The sequence below is a fragment of the Toxotes jaculatrix genome, chromosome 10 (genome assembly GCF_017976425.1).
Source record: "Toxotes jaculatrix isolate fToxJac2 chromosome 10, fToxJac2.pri, whole genome shotgun sequence".
NCBI classification, from domain to species: domain Eukaryota; kingdom Metazoa; phylum Chordata; class Actinopteri; family Toxotidae; genus Toxotes; species Toxotes jaculatrix.
Genome location: NC_054403.1, coordinates 20,206,850 through 20,228,611, shown reverse-complemented (window position 1 = coordinate 20,228,611; position 21,762 = coordinate 20,206,850). Strand labels below are relative to the sequence as shown.

Genomic DNA, 21,762 nt, shown 5'->3' with positions numbered 1-21,762 from the left:
AATGTTGTCTTCCCATTTCAGGGAGGAGCAGGTTTTAATCCCAAAAGATAGAGACTTATGGAAACCTAGCTGCAAAAGTTTGTTATACAGCCTTATGGGTATGATTATATTAAAAGCGAGCTGTAGTCAGTAGTTCCCTACGTAGTACCCGAGCGTAGGTTGCAGACGCCTCTAGATGCTGCAAGATGGAGTGTAGACAGAGAGATACAGCATCATCCACTGACCTATTAGACCTGTGTGCAAACTGATCTATCCGGATCTATCACAGCACTGGACAGATGTTTACACACTATCAGCTCAAATACTTTCATTGCAACAGATGTTAAGGCAACAGGCCAATAATCTTATAAACAGCTAATAATGGGCCTCTTAGGCACCAGACTTTTTCCTGAAGATTTAAAACATGGTGGTACTTTACACAGGTTGATAGACAAATTAAAAATACCAGTCAAAACAAGTTCAGCAGCACACCTTTTCAAAGTTGGTGAGGACACAAGATCAGGGCCCCCAGCTTTCCTGCTGTTCTGATTACTCAGCAGACACCTGACCTCATGTTCCTCAATCACAAAAGGTATCAATAAAATCTTATCAATTCCCATCCCTCACTCGCTGATAGACTTGATGCACTGCCTAATACACATCAAGTCAAACAGGCATTATACAAAGATGTCATGAGCTATTGTATTTTATTAAAGTCTTAAAAGGCTCACAATTTAGCAGTGCTATTGTGCAGTATCACTGTATAATTATATACAGTATCATTATCCACCAGCTATCAAACAGCCTGCAGATAACAACAGGGTCATGAGTTCATATCTTTTTGCACCTGGTAGCAATTAAGGAAAACAACTGGTTGAGCAGATGTGATCGCTGCATGTTTAACGCTGAATTTTAAATTCCAGTTTAAATAAGTCAGAATAATAATTGCATAAAGTTCATGTGGTTTTAATACAGTCTTTGCTGGAACAGATTTATTTTGACACAATGGTCTGTAAAAGGAATGAAATTAAATTTCTGTGTGATATCATGAACAATTTAAGAAGATCTAAATACCCTGACATTTCCATCCTTTCTTACAAATCTCAACTTTTGTAATAGCTGCATATCTTGCTAACCCTCAAGGGTACAGTACTAGAAATTCACTTTCAACTGAGCCAGAGATAACCTGAGGGCAGTGCTGTGCTAGTCTGCTGTCACATGGTCAGGCCATCCAGTATGGAGCCATTCAGATCTTAGCTGTGCTGGCTGTTGTGTGCTTTCCCTTTTCAATAGATGCTGTTTTAGGAAAGTGTAAACAGTACCAGCACTTTCTTGGTATAATAAGGCAACCACAGACTCATGCCCTTTTAAAGGCAGCTCTTGCAGAAGTCTTGTGCATTCTTTATTTATTTCTTTTTTTTTTTTTTGATTTTCAATTTAATTACTTGTTCTGTTTTTGGAACTTTTTTGGAATGAAACAAGTGAACGTACCTCAAATTCAAGATTGTTTGTAAGAACTGAGTGAACGCTGCATCTGTCAAGATTTAATTTATTTGTTTAGGAGAACAACTGACATTCTGTGCTTGATTAAATTTTCCGAATCCAGTTTGCAGAGAGGACAAGTATGCCATTATGGTGCATGTGTATGATGGATCTTTCTGTGCTGGGATAAGAGGCTGTGTCTCCTTGTGTGTTACCTTGCCATATGTGTATGCTTATGGCATACAGTTTACAGCTACATCACTATGCACTCTGTGCTCTACAAGCACCCAAAATCCTTCACTCTGGATTTTACTCTTTCACTTTTGCTCCCATTGCCTCTCACAATTTCCTACAGTGACCTATTTGAAAAGTTGATAACTTAACATTTGGCTTTTTTGCTGGATTAATGAAATAATTGATTATTTTAAAATGTTTTTTGGTGAATTGACAAATCATCTGCTCCATACCATGTAATTATTCTGAATGCTGCTACCATGCAAACAGAAACTAATTTATATAACCACATTTTCTGTAAAAGAATGGGGTTAAAAAATGGTTGTTGACATTAATTTAAATGAGGAATGGTCAATCATTCATCAGCAGTATACGTCCCTAGCATGCAGTTTTGTTTTTAGCTGAGCAGTGTCCTGCCCCGAGAGGCAGGTTTATTGAAATGTCATGGTAACTGAGTAAAACTCATGAAACTCAGGAAAGGAGGAGGAAAAAATCTCAGTACTCCCACAAATCTGATGTTAAAAGACCTGTTGTGGATTTTACTCTGCAGAGTTATTCAGACAACTGAGTGAAGTTTCTTGGAACCGGCCACAGAGCTGGGGAGACTAAAACATCAACCTAATTTTGAATAAAGATGAGACTCAAGGCTGCAGTGCAAATGAAACCATATGTCTACTGTCATTTCAACATTCAGAAAGAATTATTTGCATATTGTAGGGGGAAACAACAGAGAGGGTAGTTGTACTTCTTTGTGGTTACTGACATCAGTTATAATAATAAATATATTCTGGATGAATAAATGCTCCACAGATATAGTTTGGATATATGTCACATGAAATGCCAGGTGTAAATGGGGTCTTGGCTTCTCTTGTGGCCTCTTTTCCCTACTTCTTTGCTCTGCTTGAAAAGGGCACACTCACAGTGCAAACATAAAGATTAATTGGATTGATTTTATCAAGAAGGATAAATGTTACTCTCATGCTTTCATAAATCTTTTGCAGCAGTGTTGGCTGTGTTGTGTACTCTGAGTTTACGAAGACAGCCACTGAAAAGACTTTGTAACAAGATTAATGTAGACAAATTGATTTGTTTAGACTATGTCTAATTCAGTTACTCGGATGGTATTTGTTGCATCCTGATGCCACTCCCCCAAAATTGAGCATGATATTGGCAATGCTGTACATCCTATCTGATTACACAAAGACAAATTATGTAATCTTGATGTTTGTGGGAATCACTAGCAAACATGAGTCTCTAATTTAACTAGAAGAAAGTAGTGCTATGGCCCAAAGTCCTGTCAGTCACAGGCTTGTCTTGCACAGTAGGATTTTGGTGGTGCTTAGTTGTTCTTCGGTGTAAAAACAGGTTTTTGATTTCCTTTTTAAAATAATATACAGTATTTCTAGATAGGTTTAATAATTAAAGCCTATCTTGTCAGATCTCTAGTCTGTTATATGCATTCATCTCGGCTTTGGACACATGGCTCTTCATCATTTTCTAGTAAGAGCTCTGGTGCACCCTATTGAACTGTTGAGGAGCAACATCCCAAATTTAGAGGCCCTTCATACTGACATTCAGAACAGGACATAATATATATTCTTTTCCCTTTTTCCATCTTAAATATGTTTCTCATCTGTGATTTGATAGTAGGCACTGACACGTATCAGCTATCGCTCTTACAGTCTGTGCACGTGCACGTGCACTGTCATTGCTGTGCATCAGATTCACTTGTAGTTATTTTTCCCCCCTGAATATATTCAACCCATCCTGTGATTTTTCTCAAAGACAGTTATTCCTTTGCATTATGGTAGAATGTGTTGTGATTTATCATCGCTTCTATTTGTTCTGCTGACAGATAAATATCTGGTTTAAAAAAAAAAAGTTGTAAGAATTTAAGGTGTGTTGTGATCAGCACATGTGTCACATTTTTATGTTTTGTACAGTTACTGCACTTAAGGGTGCATTCATGTTTACAGGCTGTGGCGAATTGGCAAACCAAGTTTTCCATGCAGCTGTTTGGACAAAACTGGCAGTCTCCTGTGTTGTGTGCTTTATCTCCATGCGATGCACTCCTCCACTTTTAGGCAAATTTTGTTGAACTGCACACAAACAATATGAGCTACAGCCTGTTATTGTAAGAATTACAATCTGAATCATCCAGACCATTGTGCAATGCTGATGTCGGGGTTTCTATTTATTTTTTTTAGGTCAGCACTCCTGACTTAGGCCAGAAAGTTCTCGTGCAGTGAATACTGCCAGCTCACATGCTTGTTCATACTTGGCTATATGGGCAGATTACTTAATAATAATGGGACTTATACAACACTTTTAAGTAAAGAAATCTTGGCCATTCCTTTTGCTAGGAGCTCTTTAATCGCCTTTTGGTTGTTAAGTCTAAAATTTAAGTGCAGTATGTGAGTTACGCTCCTTCTGTGTCTAACAGTTGATAATTATTACTTTCTGAATAAGCAATGAACAGCTTTGGATTTTATTAAACCAAGCTATTCTGTTAGCATTTGAGTTGCAGTACAGATTTTTCCATAGCCTGAAAACCCAACAACAACTGCTGAGCTACTGAAGCGTGCTTGTATATGCAATGTATGAGGCTTGTTATACATTCTTTTACATGTTTCATAAATTTTTCACAGCGCTTCTGTAAGCATTTTAATTTTCTGAATTTCTTTGCCTTGTTAGAAACAGGTGTGAGTGTTTCTAACCCTTACTAGCCTGTAGCTGAACTGAGCAGTTGATTAAACGGGAACACAAGGTAGTTTCATGAAGTTGCGAAGAACTGACGGCAGTACATTGCATCACAGTCCTCACTGCCAACAATGGCTGGCTCCAAGTAATCCTATGTTATTATTAGAACTAATTAAAGTAAAAACCTAATTTCCTTTTAAACTCGTTTAACAGAGGCATTGTGGCTACTGATTTTATAGTGATAGTTCCAGTAAGTGAGTTAAAATGACATCATACAGATGGTCTAGTTAAATTGGTTGGGTATAACAGGCGTTGCTATTTAAAAGCTGTGAATGGTAGCCAGTTTGAAACAAAGTTGGTCCTTTGTCCATCTTCGATTAAAAAAAAAAAGTATTTAATGTGTCACCTGGTAGCATTTTGTAGATAAACTAAGAGCAATGGAAGGATATGGCTTTACACGAGTTAATATCATACTAACATTAATTGTACTGTGTAATATTAATTTTAGAAGTTATTGTGTGAAATATGCATACTGGCATGGTTTTGTGTCCCCAAATTGACTCTCAAGTTGTGGAATATTGCTTTGTGTTTTCATTTTTAAGGATCTGCATGGAGTCATAATCATATTTGATTAAGGAGGGACCCAGAGCTAATTTGATTAGGTTATTTAGAGGAATATGTGTCTGGTAATAAACATTTATTATGATGAAAAAGTTTACTTTAATAAGCGGGAGAAGCCCAGAGGACATGCAAGCTTAATTGTTAGATGTTAAATTGCGTTGTTGCGATGTTGCCAAGATAATGGGCAAAGAAAGGCCCTCAAGTCAAGGCAATTAACCAAACAGTGGTTTGATTGTTGTTAAATTGATTAGAAAATGTTTAAGTACTCCATTTGAAAATAAGCTATTGTTTCACGCAGTTTTAGACTGCTAGAGAATGCTGGGCTTAATGACACATACACTCTGAGATAGAAATGGGAAAAGTTGTTGCTTAGGTCAAGTTCTTAGCTTTACAGATGTTGCAAGAAGTGGTGCCACTGTATTGAAGGCCAGGGATGATGGTGAAACGAATACCTGGACATTCCAGACAGAGCCCTCAGTGCCTAATGCCTGATCACTTGGCTTGAAATAACAGATTGGACAACACATGAAGCCTGTGCGGAGAGACTGAAGCTTTGTGTTCTGTGGTTCACAGCTTTGTCTCCCAACTGTTGATCAGTTGTTGCAGACAAAACGAGTGATAGAAATGGCAGTTTGAGTGTCTGCTCTGTGTTGCCCAGAGCGACAGCTGATGAAGATGCACAGTGGGAGGTGCAGGTTAGAGCCAATCTGTTTGCTCGCCCCAGCATCAGTAGTTTCCTGATTAGAATAGTGGAGAAATCCGCGGCTGGAGGCAGGCTTTATGGCCATCACCACCCCACATCTCCCTACTCATTAGTACTTCACAGCCAAGCGCCATAGCATATGGCAGTGTTGCTACTGCTTCCCATTTGAGGTGTGTTTCAACTGGCTGTCCCTCGCTGAGCCACAAGCCTTTGGCAGTTGCCTGTCTTATTGTGTCTGAGATGAAGACAAACATCTGTAGTAAAGAGAAGTTGTGGTTGAATTTTTTTTTAGCTTTTTTGAGCTTTGTAACATTTTGTGATGATGCAAAGATTTGGTTTGCAAGCAAATACACAATTTCTTTGACTGGACTTTATAATAACCATGAACGCGAATGATTTGGTTGGGCCACTGTCACTTCATAAGATGCTCTTTAAAACACATATAATAGAGATAAAAGAATCTTTTTGTGTTAAACTGTGCCGGGGTGTAACATATTGTCTGGTGAACCAACTATTACTGACTTTTTTTCCCCCCTGTGGGTGTTGAGAACAGATGTGCTCATTATGTCTGCAGGTGTGGGATTTTAGGTGCTTTATGATTTCTCTCATTTTATGTAAAATGTTTGGTATGTGTCTTGTGTCGTGTGTGTGCTCAGGGTCTTCACTCTTGAACACACACCTACGCTTACATACATTTAAACCCTGTTATTGGGACCATCAAGTATTGTCACATCCTACACATGTACAGCATCCTGGATATGCTCATATCCTCATATGAAAAACTATGATAATGAGAATGAGCTAATGCTAAGTGTGGTTCTGTGACATTTAGCACATATCCTATATGTCACCACTCATGTATACAAGTGTAGTTGTCATTGGAAACGTAATTTGGCTTCTGAGAGGACAATGAGACAGTATCCAGAGGACACCGTACATGTGAATGCTCTTCAGATAGGATACATAGTGTGCACTTTGCGGGTGTTGTCATTTTCCTTTGGATCTTGTTTTTCACACTATGCCCTCCCTCCAACAGAACATACACATTAAAACATTGGCTGATGATATGGTAAGGTGCTTGGTTTAATTTTGGTGTGACTAGTTTTGTTTTACATCATTTCATGTTTTGTCACAACTGCATGAGACTTCAAGCTGAAATATGTGGATGGGTCAAATGCGTTAAAAGCAAATTAATTGAATTAATGTTTTAAAACAGGAAATAGTAAATATAGGTTAGATCAAGTGTTATTATCCAACATGACCTTTTTGTTATTGTACAGTAACAGAAAAAGCTAAACTGAAATCAGACTCACGTACTTGTTGTTTGTAGTGCTTCATAATGCTGTCTAAATAGCTGTTATTTAGCACCACCAACGTTAATCTTATCCGAAATTTTTCATTATGAACAAAACTTTGCCCTTAGCCTCTAGACTTTTGTAAGCACCTCATAGATCATTTAGTCCACATTTATCTGTGGCTCTTCTGATTAGATGTGCCCATCTGCCTGGGGCTTTTTTAATACCCTTAGTTAACAAATCGTCTGACTTTGACACTCGACAGCTTATATAGTATTGCATTAATTTAAGGATATATAACGTAATGTCATGCATGTAATTGCATCTATCAGGAATGATGTGCTTTGTCTTAGCCCACAGTGTGTTTGATCCATCCAGTAATATTTCACCAAAGATATCATGTATGTCATCATCATATGTTTGTCTTTCCATTCCATTTCTGTATGTTCATTCATCCAGCATGTCCTCTCCATTCCATTTTACTACATATGACTAACATTGACTAGTTGCATGTGGCCCATGAACGTTTTCCTGCTTTCACACTAAACTTTACTAAACTGCATTCATCACAATAGTGCCAGCTAATGAATGTAACAAGGAAACTCAGCTGAGTCTCACTGATGTTATAACAGCGAGCTTGAGTTTATTATATGCTAAAACTATTCTAATGACAAGCTAGATAATCCTTGGGGTACGATGGTAAGTAAAGTCCTGATTTAAAGTTTTATTCAGTATACCATGTCAAATACAGTTGTTCTTTGCTACTGATATGTTGCAGACCTATTGTGACCAGCATTTCCCACACATAGGCTCTACTTGGGCGGCCTGTCCAGGTAGATTGAGAGCTGCCAGGATAGATAAAATCACTTGGTTTCAACTTAAAACGTCTTACTTCACTCCTGTCAAATTAATTTTTGTCCGCCCACCTTTTATTTATTTTTTTAATCTACAAAAAAATCTTTTTGTGTTTTGTGGAAACAAGTAAAAAAAATATTTTAAAAAATCAGAAAGTTTTTTTAATCAGTTATTGTATCATTTCATGCTTAAACATACCGTTTTGGTTTTTATAGTTCTAAGCCTCACCTGAGGTTCTGGTCCAACAAAGTCCAGTGTAAAATGTCTTTGGATGGCATTTGTCAGACATCGTGCGGCATCAGCACAAACTTGACATACCCTTAACATACCCTGCAACTAGTTTTTGTTGTTTTAAGAATTTTGTTTTCTGGGGTGTAATGAGCATTGATCCTTGCTTGGTCCACACCCCTGTGGTCAGTTGTACATACTGGGTGTCGTTAGCTGTGCAACGGACTTTAACCTTTCAACCCACAGAGGTCAGAGCAGCAATGCTTTTCAGCCAATAAAATTGAGTTTGAAGTTACTCTTAAATGACTTGCAGAGATTCTGGCTGATCTGTTAGTAACACAATCTGAGCTGCCCTCGCCATCAGAGAATCCTGTTTACTGTAAATTGTGGTGTTCTCTGATAACAGGACACAGAGCAGCTCTTTAATGTGTTAAATCCTAATTATAGGGAGTTACAGCGATTTATAGGCAGTTTAAACCAATCTACTCCTTTTGGAAAAAATCAGGTTTTCTTTAAGTGAAAATCAGCAGAAATTAAAAACATCCTTACACTCAACATAGTCTGAACAGGATTGTTAGATGTGCAAAATGTTAATATCTCAAACACTCTGCTTTCTTTCAGCGTGATCGTATTACCAGTTTCAGAAAAACGGGGATGAAGAAGGAGAAACCTCTTATTCAACACCCAACAGATCCCCTCTCTACCCAGGCTGAGCTGCCTGTTCCTCAGCCCCTTTTCGATGACCGCTCCATGAACCTCTCAGAAAAGGAGATCATTGACCTCTTTGAGAAGATGATGGTGAGCTTTGGATTTCTTTTGTGGTGTTTCCCCTGTATAGGATAATCTGTAGCACTCCACAGCAGTTTTATTACAGCTGCCACAGAAAGATAAATAATGAGCATTCTATAATGAAATCCTAAATTGATTCATTAATCTGTTCAAAGATGTGTACAAATAGAGAAACAGAGCTGCTGCCTTTGGGAAGGAGTTTGACAAGGTAGAAAGTAAAGTTTGACAAGTATTTTTATACCAGTATATACCTACAGATCTCCACGTGTACTTGTTTTACTGCTGATGAGATTTTTTTTTAGTGTGCAAAGCTTTGCCAGGCATGTAAAAACAGGATGATAATGAACTTACTGCCTTTCAGAACTCTCCTAGTTTTATGCAGCATCTTAAATTTGTTTGCCATTTCACAATATAATCTGTCCTGATAATTCTCCTATCAAGATATCACGGTCGTAGCAGTATTTCCCGGAACAACTCCCATGCGGACATAAAGTAGTGCCCTTTCATGGGGCTGATGTCTGAGCCTGACTTGAGGTATAAAATGTGCAAAATAAATTTGCGACACACATTTGTGATGCAAAGTTTCATTTTCGGAGCATGTACAATGCTATACAACACTTTTTCATATCCCATTTAAGCGAATGGGAAAGTGGTCTCGGACTTTCTGATCCCACTGTGTATATAAAATTTATCCAAAAAAGACATGACACACATACAGTATTTGCAGTAACAATAAAGGCGTTATGCAGTCAGATTTTATGCTTTAGTGATGCAGGCCTCCACCTACATATTCCCGGGGCCACTGTCAGAAGAACACCAAACTTTGAAATTCACTTCACACTCATCTGTGAGGTCAAAGCTCTGTCACACTTGTGATTTTCTCTATTGAAATACATTTTTGGCCTTATGTACTGCAGGATTGAAATCTAACAAAAAGCTTTCAGCTCGTCTCTTTGAAGTGGGGAGCTGAATTACTCTGGCTTCATTGCATAGGTTGTGTGTACTAATGTGGATAATGTCTCAGAGTGTGTATATGTGTGCGTGCTATGCTGCCTGTCTTTCCTCCCCCTCATACAGTGGTCTTGGCCAGAGAAAGGCGACCACTGCTCCTGGTTTTCATCAGGCTACTGCTCAGTGTTTTCTTGCCTGGGTGCTCATCCCTGTCACTCAGTTCACCTCTCAATTACTATGTTTGTGCTCACAGTGGCGTGACATTAAACCCAGGCTTCAATTTGCTCAGTGACAGACGACACAGAAGGCATGTTTGCCGGTGTGACATTTGACAGGCCTTGACACTTTGGGTTGGGAAGTATAATTACAGTAATGAAATCAAAAAAGAACAGGGTTATTTACTTATGTACTTTTGAAGCCACCAGTATTTAGACTTTAAACTAGACTGTAAACACACTGCGGTAAACTTTTCTGCTTTGATGTAGCAAACACAGAAATGACAGTGGTGGTTTCTTTTGATGCTAATTGCTTCTCTTCACCATCTAACAGTCTTTGTCATCTCTCTATCTCTTTTTATGTCACACACATACATTTTAGTTGCTCTCTTGGTCTTTACACCCATTCTGTTATTGATTGTTTTTATGGTCCTACATGCCACAACCTTAGATGTCTAGCTTGCTTCAAATGAAGTGATGACCCATGGCATATTAGTGAGACCACCCTCTGTGCATTAATGACTAGGGGGAAGTGAAAATATTTTTTTTCTCTGAAAAGTGGTTTACACATTGCACTGTGTATCTCAAAGCCTAAATAGCACATAGCCTATTACTGAAAGGTCATCAAAGGGTTTTGGGAAAACATAGGAAGAAACACTCAGTCAGTGGGGAGGAAAAACCAAATGAACTCTTTCTAGAATTTTTGAAGCTAAGCATCGAGAGCCGAAGTATGTTCATAAAACTACAGGGAAAGTTAAAATGCATGAAAAAAATCTTTACTTTCAGCTCTGCCTTCAGAACAGTGTAGTGTATGTCTTTATTCTATGGGTCCTGTTGTTGGATTTCCCAAGATGTGCACAGCTGGAATTCAGAGCCCCTCATTAAAATGCACAGCACTGAGGAAATTTCCCGTATTTGCATCTCACTAAGGAGGCAGCTGTGTTGCAGTGACAGATCCAATCCAAGAGGCTCAACCTAGGGACACAGTAGCACTCACAATAACGTGTGTGTGTGTGAACTGATTTCATCAGCGTTCAATTAGCTGTGAAACCTTTACAGTACACCTTGATGCATCTCAAACCTCCTTTCATCATCAGTTCAGCTTTTGATTGTGCGTAAATTTATCATTATATGAAAGCTGTGGTGGGATGCTTGGTGAGGTCAGATACATGAGATTGTCCTCTCTATTCAGAAAATCTTCCTCACGGCATGAATTTGTGTCAATAGCTGCTGCATATTGACACTTCAAGTCCCCTGTGCTGATGTGGCCATTTGTAGTCATGACATTATTATCCAGATGATGGTTTTACTTGTCCGTCAGCATGAAAACCGTCAAGAGCATCACATTCTTACTAAGGACTGATTTGATTCCAGTGCCCATTTGTTTCTGTTACCATTTTTCAGAGAATGTCTTGTCATTGTCAAGAATAGTGTATGATATTGAGGTGCTGGCAGAGACAGAGGACCAGTGGAAGAAAAATGTCACATTGCAGTGCTGCTGTGGCTACTTTGAGGTTTTATGTGCCTCTCTATGCGCCATTGTCAGGATGAACACTCCTAGTAATAAGCTCCTATGTGATCCCTCAGCAGTTACACCCTGCACCAGGACATTAAAACCAGCCCTCAGGAGAGATACCGTGTGTGCCCTGACACACTCATGGATCAGACTTGAGGGCAGTGGACAAAATAATTGATTTGCTACAGTTGAAGCAAAACATTTTTATATGTCTTCTTCTTTTCTTAGATCCGCTTTCCCCCTTTGCACGGACTCTTCATATCCATTTCAGTTTCAGACACGTGATGGCAGCCATTAATTGCTCTCTTCTTTGATTTGAAGCCTATGGCACTCTGGTTTGGGCTGTATTTGGAGCCACATCGCACTGCAGGACTTTTGCCTATAATATATTTTTTTATATGCAGGGTCCCTAAGTTGAAGGACAGCGGCATGTTTTTTTCGCTGCTTTGTCTCTGAACTCTCTGTAGCTCACTGAGTAAAACAGTTCCTGTGAAGTTAAAGTGCTTCATATCCATTTTAATTTGCAGATGCATATTTCTACACCAAATGAACCTTATAGGAATTGTTGCACTTTTCATACACAAAGGTCTAACAATGCATAGGTCTAATCAAAAGCTTTAATGAGGTTTACATATTTAATATATGGTAGCAAATCCTTTGCAGATAATGACTGCCTGAAATCTGCAATCCATAGACTTCAGCAGATGCTTGATACCTTCCCTGGTGATGCACCGCCAGGCCTGTAATGCAGCCATCTTCACTTATTGCTTGTTTTTAGGACTTGTCTTTAGTGAGCGAAACACCTGCTCAGTTGGATTGAGGTGGCTGACTTGGCCAGTTAAGAACATTACTCTTAGGCTTTTAAAAACTCCTTGGTTACCAGGTCTGACTACAAGTCTGCTCAGCCAGTTGGGGTGGGGGTGTACAGAGTACAGAGCCAAAAGAGTGAACATAATGTGTCACTGTCTTACTACTTATGGACTGACTGCACTGTGTATTCATATGCAGTACAGCAGTCCACTGGGATAGACGGTGTTCCTAAAACTCCTGCCCATGACACTTTATTTAACAGAATGAAATTATTTTAGGGTTAAGCAAGACAAGTGGAGACTGATTTGCATTGAAAAGTCTTAGCAGAGCTTGCCAGACCAACAGGAGACAATATGATCAAGAACATATTTCTTGTGAATTTCACTGTCATTGATACAAGCTCAGATCTCATCATTTCAGTTACACCCGCAGCATAGTTGAAGATATCCTGGGACTTTTTTTTATGAAGCCTGCGAGGGTATAATTAATAAAACAACATTAATCATTTCGGAGCCTAAACATGGAGGGCTCATTCCTGCAGTTTGCCCCCTTGACAAGTGTCCCAGAGGCGCACTACACCTACCCCTCCTACAACATACTCACCCTGCCATATTTTGCCTGGTTTATTGAATGCCAATTAAGCAGATAAATTAGCAGGGTTCAAAGATTAATTAAAAACCTGCTGGTTTCCTTGGGTGAAAAACCTGCCAATTGTATAAGTTTCAGACACATTTTTCTTCGTTCCTGTTCCACAAAAGGATGTTAATGGTTTTTTAGCTCTGAGTGTATTTACTAGAGGAAATGTAGTGGGAGGAATTTAGGTCACGGTGCCCCTGGTTGGGATTCCTGCCCATGCTTCACTGACAAACGAAGCGCAATCAGTTTGAATTAGATTACTCTTGGTATGATATGCAAACCATTATGTAATACAGTGTTCTTATGTAGAAGTGACATGCTTAATTTAGAATTTTACCTCAAGTTGGACAGAGGGCAATCACTGCCAAATCAGATCACCCAATCCAGAGGACACATGATTTTCTTTGCCTCCCAGTAGAGGGCAGCATGGCTCCACAACATAAGGTTCACCATCCTAAAACCCTGAGGAGGAGGTTTTTTCTCTCTGTTCATTCTAGCCATCTCTTTGTGAGAGAGTGCTTCTGATAAACATCCCCCTCCATTCTAATCATCGTGTCATTCCCTAGCTTTTAGTGCTCTGTCCGGCCTTCACTCCATCCCCTGATGTCTCTCACATGAAAGACGTCTTTTGTGATGCAGAATTAAAGCAGCACGAAGATAATACTCCCAATAACACACAGATACTGCCTATCCAGCCTATCTGATGTGATTGCATGGCCTCAATAGAAGCAGTGTTGTTTGATTTTGTTCTCATGTTCAGAGTTGGGGTGCACAGTTTATATTGCTGTAGCTTTTCTACTTTCGTTTCAAGGACTAATTATTACTGTCATTATTTCCTGTCGCTGGACCTTGTGACTTTGACAAAGAAACATAGATGCAAAAGAAATTTGTTCATCTGTAGAAGGACAGGATCTGATGTACAAGGGTTATAGTAGAAATGGAACTATAAGTGTTGGTAGGTCTAAAATATTTCTCCTTACTAGTGAAACTATTCTACTGTAAATAACATGGTTCAGAGTTTGAGGTTGAGAATTATTTTGATGTGTTCTATTAGGTTTAAGTGTACAACTTCTGTTAGGTCACCAGCATAGACGTGTTGAAGGTTGAAAATTTGTTATAGGCTGTTGTTTCCCACCATCTTCAGTCATCTCTGATGCTAATAAATCACAACTGTTATTACACAGAAAAATAACCTTGATTTACTTTTTAAGTTTATTTTGATTCATTTTATTTAAAAATTTACTTACATTCCCTATCATCACCAAGTTCCCAATTTCTACCAATACTGTACATTGAAAATTTTCCCTGTCTGTGTTTAAACAGGAGGACATGAACCTGAATGAGGAACGCAAAGCACCTCTGCGTGGAAAGGACTTAAGCACCAAACGCGAGATGGTGGTCCAGTACATCTCAGCCACTGCCAAATCTGTAAGTGCGAGAAAAAAACCTAAGTGCTGTATGACTATAAACTGAAGTGTACTGTATAATTGTAGTGGCGTGCTGAAGTATCATGATACTCCACCCGACTCTCCAGAATGAATTTAACTTGATCCTCTGCTTTGTGGCTTGCTTTGTCATCCTTTCATGCACACTCTCACTTTTGTCTTTGTCTCGCTCTCCACCCTTTATGCTTGAGTCCCACATCTTTGATTGCAGTTGTGATTTATTTTCTTCATTAATTTCCCTCTTGTGCCACAATCTATTGGATATAAAATGTAGTCACTCACTCACTCAATGCTAGGTGGATGGTCAACGCTCGTCCGGTCATGTGTTTGCATGTGTTTCCCAGTGGTGGAAGTGCCTTGCTTCATTATTTGGGTATAAATACAGTTCAATCAGCCTCTTGGTTCAGCAGCACTATAACCGTAAGGATCACAGCCACCAAAAGATTTTAGACTGCGCTCAGCATGAGCCTATGATAAGCCTATTTTTATGACACATTGCACCTGGCTTCCCCATACAGTTTCATGTTTGCTCTGAGTGCTTATCAGAACAATTTTGCCATACGGTTTACTGTCAGTTGCTTTATATTTAGATTATTAATAATTCAAATTAGGATTATGTTGCCCATTCTTGTCGATCTGGAACTTGATACTTCATCAGTCTAATCCAAAAACACTGATAAAAAATGGAGTTTTGACTATAATCCCTGAATGTATGATTAATTCTTGTATCCTCTTTCAAAGTTATGGCCAACCGTGTGAGGTGAAATTCACATCAGCACAGGAGAAAAAAGTGATTTCTGCCCCCATTGCTTCCCAAACCTGGTAGCGCTCTCTTGACATCATCATTTATTACCTTCCTCATTGTTATGGTAATTAACTGGCATTATTGATAATGATGATTATCCGAGATGATTGAATTCCTCATAGGGCCCATTATGCTTTGTGAGCACTGATATTTTATTCAAATGAATAACGTAATCTGTGTAGTGAAAGGACAGAGGACAAAATGTGATGTCTGTCAGCACCCTGCTATCACATTTAAAAGGAGTGAAGGAGGGGGGTGGTTAAATGTCACTGATGATGTAAAGTATCTGTGCATACACAAGAGTCATGCAAGTGTGCATACAGTCACACGAGAACACCTGTATATCCACACACTAAGCCATGTAGTGTCTAATACATGAAGACAACTTGAAGTTTCAGGTATAATTTTGTGTGACTCTAATGTTACACTGGTATAAAATCTCTATACACACTATACATATTGACGTAACAGTGTCTGTCAAGGACACTGTCTAAGAGCATATCAGGAGATTACTACAAAAACAAGCAACAACAACTGTTTTACAGGTCTAAAAATATACTTTAAAGTAAAAAACAAAAAAACAAAAAAAAAAACCTTAAATTGTATAAAATGAGACTCGTGCCTCATTTAACGATTTTCAGTTGCCCTGGAAATAAGTTTCTCATCAGCAGTTATTTTCACTTGTTTTAAATAAAATGAGTTTTATAACACTATGCCTAATTGAATATATTCTGAAAACTGATTACTGTCTCAAATGAAATTGATACTCTGTGGTCCTTTTCGCTCCTGATAAATGGAAAGAGAGAAAATCTATAAAAATCTGAGTAACTGTGAGTGTTCCAGCAAGAGCAAGAGTGCAAGAGTGTTCCAGCCTGGAGCTTGTGAGCATCTTGTATCTACTGACTCATAGTGATCCTGTGTCCTGTAGCATCTTAGTGTGATTTGGATTTCAATAACTTATTAACATGAGGGGACTCCTCATAACCATAGAAGCTCAAGTATAACTAAAGTACTAAAGCTCAGTGTGTAACTCAGAAATATGATATTGGTTTTAAAATTTAGATGCTTAACTCAGTCTTTGCAAGGCAGGTTTCATGATTGTTTTTAAAAATGGAAAAAAACAGTCCGATCTATTTTCACTCAGTCTAAATATAAATGTATATACAGTATATGTATGCATGTGTGAGTCTATGTATTAAGAAATCTCACAACTAAAAGCGTATTTCTCTTGCAGGCTTGTAGGCATTATCTGGGGTAATGTTGCTGGTGGTTGCTGATGAGCATGCATTGTTGGAAATGTAAATGGTGATGAATGTAGAAGTGATGCATCTTGGACATGTTGGGGTGTCTGTGTTTTGCTGTGGTGCCTTCACTGTTAATGTGATTCAGTCTTTTTCTACCAAAGATGTCTGCAGCATTGTGAGATTGCAGTTTCGTGGCTTTGGAAGGGCTTCGCGTATGTTCAGCACAATTTCCTGTTTGTTTTTGTTTTCTTGTAGATGATCCCAGTAGAATATCTGACAAGACAGGGATTTTTGATTTCACTCTTACAGGAGCAACATGTTTTAAATTTATATTTTATTGCAGCCATGAAAATACAAGCTCTCCCACTCCCACACCAGTGCTCAAGTTTGTGTATTTAGTCTCAGACAACCCTCTTTCTTTCTTGACCTACAGCTATTGCAGCGTATGCAGGCTTTGGAGCTGGAAGTTTAAATCAGGAAATATTGTTGTAACAAGAAATATCCTCCAGTATTGTGCCCCCTTTTTTCTTGTCTGACTCTGCAGACCTGCTCAATTGAACATGTTCTGAGGTGCCTCAAAAAAAGTAACCTTATTTTTTCCTGCAGCAAAAAAGGAAGAATTTAAGCTTGAATAGCTTTAGGTGTGTGAAGTTTCCTCCACAGTGTACAACTTCTTTGTATGTATATTCATCATTCATGAATTTTTGATATACCAAAAAGGCTGCTGTACTGTAATGCATAGATATCTGGCTTCATTCAGATAGCTAACATGAGAAAAGGGTGATTATTACTTTGTTTATTCTTGAAAAATATGTCTTTCAAATGAAAGTCAAAGCTTTTTTCCTTCCCACGTGAATTGCCAACCTCTCTACTAGTCTATCACCAGGCAAGATTGAGAACACTCCCATACTCCACCAAGGTGCCTCAGCAGGAGTCTAGCAAATTACCCCCAACAGAAAATGGAATGTCTTTTCAAGGGAGAATTCTACATTGACCCTGTTCATTTGAATATGAGCTGTGTTTCAATGGTATCCAGCTCTGCTTTTGCAGGAGTGTGTCTGTGAACGTCCTTGACCATCAGCTTTGCATGAATAGTTGCCTTTCTCTCTCACCTCATTTCGTGTTCTTTCTTCTTTCTATAAATGTGTGCCAACCTCATTAAAACTGCCAAAATTCCTTTTAAACTAATACAGTTGCTTATTTCTCAGAGTACTTTGTCTACCGACTGTGAATATTTTCTTGTTTCATTTCAAACGTGATGTGGCTCAGATGCAGGAGAAAGTGTGATGGCAGGTTCTTGTTTGGGGGACTGTTCAGTGTCAGTTTTATTTAAATAATAGTTTGATGTGACCATCAGTGTGCCACCTTGTTCTCCTAATGGGGACTGGCATTTGCTCAGGACGCCCAGGCCCTTTATAATACGACTGAAGAGTGTTTATGCAGTTAGTATACATTTTTATTTGGGGTCTGAACAGAGTAGAGTTTTGCTGTTGTTTTAGTGAGAACAAGGTGTTACACTTTATTCAAAATACAAACTTGTTCGTGAAACTGTGCCGTTCCCCTCAAGCTCCTCCCTGTCTGTCTGAGCACCCTCAAGATAGTGTCTGTTTATTTTGGTCAAACTGCTCTAAAACAAGACTCAGAAACATGAAGGCAGTATTGTAGGCATCAGCATCTGTGGAAAATATCTTAAGCTCTGACTTGCGTCAGTGTGACTCATTTCAAGGTGTCTAACCAGCAGATAAAATATTCCTTAGTTTTAAGACAGTGACATGCTGCATTCACAGGAGAGGAAGAAAAATGTGGATACACAGAATGATTAAAAAGTAGTATGTCTGTAATCAGGTGGTGGCATGCGTAAAACGGACTTTATGGTTATCATAAACTCTTGGTAGAGGGATGGAGAGGGGAAATCGTGCATCAAATGGCCACAGACTTGCAGAGTTTGAGAGTGACAATAAAAGAAATGGTAAGGGAGATTAGGAGAGATGGAAGGAGGGTGAGAGAATAGGAGGGAGTGAAAACAGGATAGAAAGGAGGTGGTAAAAGACAAGGGAGCTCAGTGTGTCCTGTAACTTGCAGTCAAAATGCATTTTCTTGGAAACATGTAGCAAAGAAAGAGAAGCTCAGCCACAGATTAGAATACATTTGCTCGGGTGACAGACACCCTCCTACTGTGAAACAAGCCCCACAGTTGCAGTAATAAAAAAACACTCCTGCTACCTGCCACTATTGACAGATAACAAGGTTAAACTCCAAGAATCGTGCTGACTGCACAGACTCAGGGTAGCTCTGCCACACAAATTTGACACCTGAAGCCTAGCGCTAATGGCAGCTGATTGATTTGAGCCCAGGGAGACCCTCTGCAGCCTCTTTGTCCACACTAGCCACTGTTCCTTTTTGGGGGATGAATCTGTGAATCTATACCAGTCAGTCAGTCACAAGGACAATCACATTTCACCCGGTTAATCATTTAATAAATCCCTTGTGTGGATAGTAGCATGTCTAAACATGTTGATTCATCACTTCCACAGCTGTTGTTGCCATGTATTGATAATACCTTTTGTTATGTGCATACTTTGCAAGTTCTTTTTGCCTTGATGTTTTCATTTATCCTCATTTCATGTACCTGTCTTCCTAAGAATTTGAAAATTTGAAAATTACAGCTGCCAAACAGACATTATCTTGTGTATGTACCCATAATTACAAAGGTTCTCTTGTTGGCTTTTTAAAAGTTTAGTTTTATGGTGTGTGCTATAATTGTGTGAGGGATGTTTGTAATGTCACACAAGTTACGCTAATGCCTCAACGTGTAATGGAGTGGATTCTCCGGCCTACTAATGATTGTGCTGTTTGTGTCTTTTTGCACATTAACCTTCTCCGCTGATCGCTGCATGCAGATAACTGGGAGCAAAGTTGCGGTAAGTAGCCCATTATTTATTTGGCTTCTGAATCTTGTTCCTTCTATGTATCTGTCTTTATTCAGCCCCCTAAGCACACACACACACACACACACACACACACACACACACACACACACACACACACACACACACACACACACACACACACACACCCCACACACACACACACCCCACACACACACACAGACACACACACACACACACACACACACACACACACACACACACACACACACACACACACCCCACACACACACCCCACACACACACACACACTTATCTTCTTTTGGAACAATGTCGAGGAGCACGTTCCAAGCTGTGCAAGTGAGGTCATTTTTATGGCTTGGATTTTTATTTTCAGCCCTGATATTGCTAATGGTTTGTAATTTGGAAAGGCTATAAATTGCCAGCACAATTCCTGCATGTAAATGGTAGCACTTTCAAATGAGGGATTTTGATATTATGCAGCCTGAAAATGAACTGGGAGGCCTTTTGTTGGTTTTTGCTGATTCTCTTTTGAAATAGATTGCAGTGTAACACCTATTAGCATTTGAATATTGTAATACCAACAAAGAGCGATAGCTTTTACACAAATACTCATAATCTGCAATCTAATCTGTTTATCAGAACATGCTGCATCTAAGTGGTTTCAACTGTGCTCATTCTGTCTACGAGACACAATGCACACTGTATATCACTTCATAAGGCTTCGAGCACACACGTTTGTGTACACACACACTGAACCTAGTAAACAGTGGGAAAGATATCAAGTACATTTGTTCTGCCTTGAACAGATATATTGGACTATACTGATTTAGTGAAAGTATTCATGGCCATATATTTAAATTTGCAGTCAACAACTGTCACTTTATGAACGAAATTAAGCCCACAAGACTGTTTTCTTATAAATGCATTGTCATGTTTTGTTATTAAATTCCTCCTCCTAGTTTACAAAGACCCAGATAATCTTAACAAATTTAATGTATGCTGTCAGTGTATTAGCAAGACCTTTTAATTTCTCCACGCTGTAATAGACCAGTTGCTTATTTTCTATCTCAAGATCCCATGAAGTGGCACCCTGTTGCCTTTTCAAGAACAGTTTCTGATTTTTTTTTTTCTTGGCTAGGTGCTTCTAGGAAAAAAAGAAACTCTGTTATTGGTTTAGCAAGTGTTGAATTATCACTTTAAATGGTATTCCATTGCCTTTTGAGAGCTTTGTAAGGATTAAGAGGACTGTAAAGCTTAACAGGAACACAGACAAGGTAAAGCAGTACACTGTGACCTGGCCTCTGCTCAGCCCATGCTCTCAGACAAACCTCGTTCTTTGAAGCATTTTACTGAGACGTTTTGTATCGATTGCATTTTCCTCTTCTTTGTCAAACTGTTCTTTTGTGCTTGGTTATTTCTGTGGGAAGAGTGGGTTTTCGGCTTGGCCTGTATGGACACGGATGGAGTAGCTCTCGATCAGCAGCGATGGCCACATTGTGTTCTGTAAATGGAATATGACAGAATTACCCCAGCTTGTATCATGACCGCTCATCCGAGATGTAGAGGCCTACTTTCAGAAGTTCTGCAAACCTTGTCAAAAGGTGCCAGAGACCCTGATTTTCAAGAAGTTTCTTCAAACTCAAGACTATGCCAACAAGCATTTGACGTGACCTTTGTAACCTCTGTCAATCCTGTAGCAGTAGCCTACAGATATGGGAAGCATAGTAAAAGCTATGAGCTGTCTTAAAAGCTCAACTGAAAAAGGAAAAAACAGGGAAAGTGTTTAGCCTGGTTAGCCGATCGTGGGCTGCAGTTAGCTCCCTGCTTTGCTGGCGGATTCCCATTTTCACGCTGTCAGCGTGCGTCAGTGGGATAGAGCGCTCTCAGGTGTGCTGGAAGGAGAGTGTTGGTTAGGATTGTCTATAGGGAGCACGCAACTGTAACTCCTCTGTCTCAGGCATGAAATCTCTCTGGCACTTTCTCCTCTCCCAGTAGAGAATGAGGTGGGAATAGAGGACTGCGTGAATTGGCTCTAATCCAGTCTGACCAGCGTGTAAGTGTGCAACACTTCTAAGTCTCATATGCTCTATTCACCTCCTTAAGTAAGATTGAGGGAAATATGAGTAGCGCACATACCTGGGTAACAGCATGTCTGGACCAGACACCACTTCTTTTGCACTGTGTTGCATCTGCCTGTTGACCACTGTGACGGCTTTATAGCGTCAGTCTCTGTAAAGATTGGCCTGATTTACGTCACAAGTCAAGGGCCATGTTGTAACAATCCATCAATGACTCCTGCAGTGTTACTGTGAAAGCAGACTTCTCTGCACTACCGTTGACAG

General features: G+C 39.3%; 1 protein-coding gene across 7 annotated transcripts in view; it reads left to right on the top strand.

Annotated features, from left to right (window-relative positions):
* diaph2 (diaphanous-related formin 2) overlaps window positions 1-21,762 on the top strand; it is a 372,649-nt gene that overhangs the window by 8,309 nt on the left and 342,578 nt on the right. For 4 of the 7 annotated variants that reach the window (XM_041047578.1, XM_041047582.1, XM_041047579.1 and 1 more), the window contains 4 exons: window positions 6,756-6,788; window positions 8,719-8,895; window positions 14,338-14,442; window positions 19,409-19,429. In XM_041047578.1, the coding sequence (XP_040903512.1) occupies window positions 6,756-6,788; window positions 8,719-8,895; window positions 14,338-14,442; window positions 19,409-19,429 (336 nt within the window). The remainder of the gene's footprint in view (window positions 1-6,755; window positions 6,789-8,718; window positions 8,896-14,337; window positions 14,443-19,408; window positions 19,430-21,762) is intronic. The other 3 variants (XM_041047581.1, XM_041047584.1, XM_041047580.1) reach the window with 2 other exon arrangements.